Below are 7,393 nucleotides of genomic sequence, written 5' to 3'. Positions count from 1 at the left end.
CAGATGCTTTCATCACCCTCTACTGAATCCTTATCTCGACCCATGGTCTCATAAGTTCACTGGCAAATGTAAGCATAAAAGTGCATCGCACTTTGACACCAGATTTCATCTTGGACAAAAGGAAAGCATTGATGACAGATAGGTTTACAAGTCCATAAAAAAGACAAAGGGTCCATCTTTGTGTTTTTCTACTACATGTAATGGATAATTATCCATTACATCTACTCCTCCTTTGGTTTTGTTACAGTAATGGATGATTTCTGGCATGTTTTTTCCCCCTATCTCAGGAGTATTGGGTTTTGATGATGACAACAACACTACTTTAGTTTGCTTTGGTTTGTAGGACACCATGGTCAGGTTGGGTCTGAACATAAAAATGCTAGTATCCACGGGGTGATACATCTTTGTGTCCAACATAGCATTAGGCACATATCCTTCCCATCGTAGTCCTTCTCTTGTACAGGTCATCTGCAAGGGGCATGGGCATGAACCAGTTGTTGACAGTTACATTTCTATTACTGTCGAGATATGGTTCACACAGCTTCATTGTGTCATATTGTCCTACTTTTCCAAGGGCTACTCATTCTTATCGGTGCTTCCCCAAGTCCACGATGGCATTCAGCATGTAACTGTTTGAGTTGTCACATGCCATGATGACCATCAGTCCGTACTTCTTGGGTTTCTTACACATATAAAATCTGAAGTTGCAGCGTCCTTGAAACCCCAACATCTGCTCGTCAACTGCTATGGCTTTGCCAGGAACATAATTTTTCTAACAATTTGCTACAAATTGTTCCCACATGTGTCTAAATGCAACCATTTTGTCAGTCCTGGTTCGTTCTTCCCGTGTGGTGTGGTCATCAAACGTATGGCCCGTAAAATCAAAGTGAATCTTGATTCACTTGGCCCAGCACAGTGACCCATGCAGAGGATCAAACATTTCCTTTGATGTTCGTTTATTATCTTGTTTGGCTCCACTTTCTACAAGAATGCCAATGAGGGCCAATATTTCATCTGAGCATGTGTGACCACAGGATCCCTTAGCTTAGCATATTTTGGTGCCAAAACATCGATTCTCTGGTTGGTGTAGGTTACCACATTTTGCACCATATCTTCTGTGACAAAGAGAGACAGAAAAAAAAAAAAAAAAAAAAAAAAAAAAATCCCTAGCTGAGATAGCATCCCTAGACTTGGCTAATAGTCCTTGTGTGTAAGGTAAAGCTGGTTGTGTAGCTGTGGTTGTTTGCTTGTAAGGTGTTATGCCAGCCATACACTATTATGTACACCTGACAGGTACGCCTGAAAAGTTACACCTGTCAGGTATACCTGATACCTGAGGAGCACACACACTCTTCATGCATACCTGTCAAGTTTGTCAGTTCGCCATGGATTCTCGAGAAGATGAGTTGTACTTTCTCTCTTTATTATCTGTAGTTTTTGTGAAATGTAAAAACAGACGGAAGAAACGCAAACAATGGTGTAAGGAATGGATGCAAAGAAGAAATAAATTTACCCATATCAATCTTTTTTGACTTTATAACAATTTTCTCCGCATGAATGAATCAGTGTACAACGAGTTGCTGTCACTTATATCTCCCTTGATTAAGAAGAAAGATACGCAAATGAGAGCAGCTATATCCCCACACGAAAGACTGACAGCAACTTTGAGATTCTTAGCAACTGGACAACCGTATGAGTGTCTCAAATATTCAACTAGGATTTCACCACAAGCTCTTGGATGAATCATTCCTGAAACATGTGTGGCCCTGTACAAAGTTCTGCAGAAATACATTAAGGTATGTCCTGTTTTTTCTTTTTTATTATATTTTTAAACTACCGAATAGAATGTTTAACAAAGTAAGAAACCTTGTAATAAATAATAAAGGAAAAAATAAAAAGTCATCTTTTAATATACTTAAACAAACTTTTTATTATCATATCTACTCACTCAAAAGTAAGACACCTTTCAATAAATAATAAAGAAGGAAAAATATAACGTCCACTTTTAATATACTTAAACAAACTCTTTTATCATATTTACTCATTCAAAAGTAAGACACCTTTCAATAAATAATAAAGAAAGAAAAATAGAACGTCATCTTTTAATATACTTAAACAAACTTTTTATTTTCATATTTACTCATTCAAAAGTAAGACACCTTTCAATAAATAATAAAGAAGGCAAAATATAAAGTCAACTTTTAATATACTTAAACAAACTTTTTATTTTCATATTCACTCATTCAAATGTTGCAGTGAAATTTGAAAGAAACGTTGCTGCCGTTTCTGTATTGTTGTGAGAAGTTGTGTTTTGTTCTTGTTGCATGAATGGTGTGTGATGTTGTGGACTTGGTGTGGGAGCTGGTGTGTGATGTTGTGGACTTGGTGTGGGAGCTGGTGTGTGATGTTGTGGACTTGGTGTGGGAGCTGGTGTGTGATGTTGTGGACTTGGTGTGGGAACTGGTGTATAATGTTGTGGACTTGGTGTGGGAACTGGTGTATAATGTTGTGGACTTGGTGTGGGAACTGGTGTATAATGTTGTGGAGTTGGTGTGGGAACTGGTGTATAATCTTCTGGACTTGCTAAAGTGGAATTTGGGTAGTTCAGAGCGCACATTTCTGCTTCAAATAGTAAGTCATTAATTTTTTTTTTCGAACATGATGTGCAGGCGTTTATCTTTAATGCCCCTCATTTTCATAGTTACTGTTCTTCCCAAGAGCTCGCAACAGTTGATTTGTGGTTGCGGTCGTTTGAAATAATCACGAATAATGGACAATATTTCAGCTGATGTTATCATCATTGGATTTCCTTTTGTTACTGGGCCCAGGTCGTGAAATTCCAGTCGACGGAGTAGGTTGATTCGGTTCCTGCCGCTCTTCTTGAGACACATTTGGTGTCAAATTGTTTTTCTCTGGACATGGGTCATCAATGTTCACCTGAAATCGGAAAACATTTTAATTTTGCTCATCATTATATAGATTGCTCATTATAAAATTATTTGCAAATATATTTTTTGTAATAAATGACCACACATATATAATACATATTTTTCTTTTTCAGTTTCCCAACTCTGAAGATAAATGGATAGAAATATCAAAGGATTTTGAGACTCGATAGAACTTCCCACACTGCATAGGCGCCATGGATGGCAAACATATTGATATAATTCCCCCAAGAAATTCTGGCTCTTATTTCTTCAACTACAAAGGAAAACATAGTATGGTTCTTCTTGCAATTGTAGATGCAAACTACCGATTTCTCCTTGTGGATTTCGGAACTAACGGCCACATATCCGATGGCGGTGTACTCCAAAATACACGTTTCTATGAGAAGTTAGAGGAGAAAAAGCTACATATTCCCCAGCTTGACGACGTCAGTGAAAAGTTTAAAAATGTCCCCTATATTTTTGTTGCGGACGACGCGTTTCCGCTGACAACTGAAATTTTGAAGCCATTTAGACAGGCAAATCTTAATTCTGCAAAAAGAGAGGTGTTCAACTATCGTTTATCGCGCGCGAGGCATATAGTTGAAAACGTGTTTGGTATTCTTTCATCGAGATTTCGTATTTTTCATACAGCAATAAATTTAGAACCACAAAATATTGAAAAGGTTGTGATGGCAGCTTGTGCTCTGCATAACTTTTTGATGGATCAACATCCTACAGTATATGCCCCTGCAAATTGTTTGTATAAAGAAAGTTCTGCCACTTTCCCTTCGTCCATGAAGTAATCCATAAAATGTTCTCTTACTTCTTTGGCATTTTCACAAATATTTCCTCGATTACAATATTGCAGTGGGTTCATATTAGAATCTGCACTATCGCAGCCAATAGACAAAATTTTTCCACCTTCAGAATTTTCTTTATACAAACAATTTGCAGGGGCATATACTGTAGGATGTTGATCCATCAAAAAGATATGCAGAGCACATGCTGCCATCACAACCTTTTCAATATTTTGTGGTTCTTAACCCTTATTGCCCGGAGCACATATGTAAACAAAGCATTTGCTATGCGTTCATAAAAACAATGGATACAATGGCCCATACACTCACATTTTAATTTTATTTACAAATGTACTTGTTATTAAACATAATATGGATGATTATACATCAAAATAAAGCTTAGAGTCTGTATTTTCTTTTGATGAAAAGGAAACTAAGAAAAATTAATATGGATAATGAAAAAAAAATATTAGAATCAGAAAGTTGAAAGACAATTTCATCTTCACCACTAAAACACGCAGACGCCATGACTTTTGCAATGAGGCCGTCTTATATTTGCCTATTTCAAAGGTATTCCGCACTGTATAACAATATCTATTATAAGTATTGTTCCTCAGATACTTATCTATTTTTCTATAACAATTTTTTTTCTGATTACGGCACTAATCACAAGAAAAAAAATGGGCAAAATATGTAAACGTTTGCGACGCACTTTGACCAGGAAAGCGAATGTGCCGCTACTGCTGATAAGATTGAATTTATAAGCCACCCTGTGATTGGTTGGCTGGACCACCTGGTGGAAATGATAGGCCAATGGTTGGTCTAGATACATCAAGTCTCGGCTCGGTGTAAACAAAGACGAATATCTTTAAGAAGCGCGAAATTTAAACGGAGCCGAAATATCGTCATTACGACTCTGTCGAACAAACCGATATCTTGGCTCCGTGTCCGATATGGGTTAATTTATTGCTGTATGAAAAATACGAAATCTCGATGAAAGAATACCAAACACATTTTCAACTATATGCCACGCGCGCGATAAACGATAGTTGAACACCTCTCTTTTTGCAGAATTAAGATTTGCCTGTCTAAATGGCTTCAAAATTTCAGTTGTCAGCGGAAACGTGTCGTCCGCAACAAAAATATAGGGGACATTTTTAAACTTTTCACTGACGTCGTCAAGCTGGGGAATATGTAGCTTTTTCTCCACTAACTTCTCATAGAAACGTGTATTTAGGAGTACACCGCCGTCAGATACGCGGCCGTTAGTTCCAAAATCCACAAGGAGAAATCGGTAGTTTGCATCTACAATTGCAAGAAGAACCATACTATGTTTTCTTTTGTAGTTGAAGAAATAAGAGCCAGAATTTCTTGGGGGAATTATATCAATATGTTTGCCATCCATGGCGCCTATGCAGTGTGGGATGTTCCATCGAGTCTCAAAATCCTTTGATATTTCTATCCATTTATCTTCAGAGTTGGGAAACTGAAAAAGAAAAATATGTATTATATATGTGTGGTCATTTATTACAAAAAATATATTTGCAAATAATTTTATAATGAGCAATCTATATAATAATGAGCAAAATTAAAATGTTTTCTGATTTCAGGTGAACATTGATGACCCATGTCCAGAGAAAAACAATTTGACACCAAATGTCTCTCAAGAAGAGTGGCGGGAACCGAATCAACCTACTCCGTCGACTGGAATTTCACGACCTGGTCCCAGTAACATAAGGAAATCCAATGATGATACATCAGCTGAAATATTGTCCACTATTCGTGATTATTTCAAACGACCGCAACCACAAATTAACTGTTGCGAGCTCTTGGGAAGAACAGTAACTATGAAAATGAGGGGCATTAAAGATAAACGCCTGCACATCATGTTCGAAAAAAAAATTAATGACTTACTATTTGAAGCAGAAATGTGCGATCTGAACTACCCAAATTCCACTTTAGCAAGTCTAGAAGATTATACACCAGTTCCCACACCAACTCCACAACATTATACACCAGTTCCAACACCAAGTCCACAACATTATACACCAGTTCCCACACCAAGTCCACAACATCACACACTAGCTCCCACACCAAGTCCACAACATCACACACTAGCTCCCACACCAAGTCCACAACATCACACACTAGCTCCCACACCAAGTCCACAACATCACACACCAGCTCCCACACCAAGTCCACAACATCACACACCAGCTCCCACACCAAGTCCACAACATCACACACCATTCATGCAACAAGAACAAAACACAACTTCTCACAACAATACAGAAACGGCAGCAACGTTTCTTTCAAATTTCACTGCAACATTTGAATGAGTGAATATGAAAATAAAAAGTTTGTTTAAGTATATTAAAAGTTGACTTTATATTTTGCCTTCTTTATTATTTATTGAAAGGTGTCTTACTTTTGAATGAGTAAATATGAAAATAAAAAGTTTGTTTAAGTATATTAAAAGATGACATTCTATTTTTCCTTCTTTATCATTTATTGAAAGGTGTCTTACTTTTGAATGAGTAAATATGATAAAAGAAAGTTTGTTTAAGTATATTAAAAGTGGACGTTATATTTTTCCTTCTTTATTATTTATTGAAAGGTGTCTTACTTTTGAGTGAGTAAATATGATAATAAAAAGTTTGTTTAAGTATATTAAAAGATGACTTTTTATTTTTTCCTTCTTTATTATTTATTACAAGGTTTCTTACTTTGTTAAACATTCTATTCGGTAGTTTAAAAATATAATAAAAAAGAAAAAACAGGACATACCTTAATGTATTTCTGCAGAACTTTGTACAGGGCCACACATGTTTCAGGAATGATTCGTCCAAGAGCTTGTGGTGAAATCCTAGTTGAATATTTGAGACACTCATACGGTTGTCCAGTTGCTAAGAATCTCAAAGTGGCTGTCAGTCTTTCGTGTGGGGATATAGCTGCTCTCATTTGCATATCTTTCTTCTTAATCAAGGGAGATATAAGTGACAGCAACTCATTGTACACTGATTCATTCATGCGCAGAAAATTGTTATAATCAGATGGTTCATGTCTCAATTCATTAAGAAGATTGATATGGGTAAATTTATTTCTTCTTTGCATCCATTCCTTACACCATTGTTTGCGTTTCTTCCGTCTGTTTTTACATTTCACAAAAACTACAGATAATAAAGAGAGAAAGTACAACTCATCTTCTCGAGAATCCATGGCGAACTGACAAACTTGACAGGTATGCATGAAGAGTGTGTGTGCTCCTCAGGTATCAGGTATACCTGACAGGCGTAACTTTTCAGGCGTACCTGTCAGGTGTACATGATAGTGTATGGCCGGCATTAGACCATACAGTTTTATCAGATGTGCATATCTGGCCAACAGACAGGTGGAAGAGGTAGCGGCTAGCATCATCAGTACTGGTAGAGGGTGTGACAGGAGATGGTGTTGGTTGTGAGGCGTGACGTGTAGACTGGTGGTGATGGGTTGTGAGAAAGAAGCGAGCTGTGGATGGTGGAGTATCCTGGGAGGGCCAGTTGCATTGACTATCATCAGAACTGCGGGGTCGGGGTTCATTCCAGTCGTCTGCTATATAATCTGGGTCAGAGTCATCACTGGGCTCATCAGTAAGTAAAATATGATGCCTCTTGAGTTTTGAGGTGGAGG

At 37.3% G+C, this 7,393-nt stretch overlaps 1 protein-coding gene across 1 annotated transcript; it reads left to right on the top strand.

Moving 5' to 3' along the window:
* Nucleotides 1-1,181: 1,181 nt before the first annotated feature.
* Nucleotides 1,182-6,202, top strand: LOC143020358 (uncharacterized). Its single transcript, XM_076176728.1, has 2 exons — nt 1,182-1,796; nt 5,335-6,202. The coding sequence occupies exon 2, from the start codon at nt 5,572-5,574 to the stop codon at nt 6,061-6,063; it is 492 nt and encodes a 163-aa protein (XP_076032843.1). The 5' UTR covers nt 1,182-1,796; nt 5,335-5,571; the 3' UTR covers nt 6,064-6,202.
* The last annotated feature ends 1,191 nt before the right edge of the window (nt 6,203-7,393 follow it).

Source organism: Oratosquilla oratoria, chromosome 39 (genome assembly GCF_046742065.1).
Source record: "Oratosquilla oratoria isolate Oo_2021 chromosome 39, ASM4674206v1, whole genome shotgun sequence".
Taxonomy (NCBI): Eukaryota; Metazoa; Arthropoda; class Malacostraca; order Stomatopoda; family Squillidae; genus Oratosquilla; species Oratosquilla oratoria.
Note: the sequence above shows the minus strand (reverse complement) of the source record. Positions and strands in the feature narration are given on the sequence as shown.

Coding starts and splice junctions, on each gene's coding strand:
- LOC143020358 (XM_076176728.1), top strand. CDS start 5,572: ATGAAAATGAGGGGCATTAAAGATAAACGCCTGCACATCATGTTCGAA.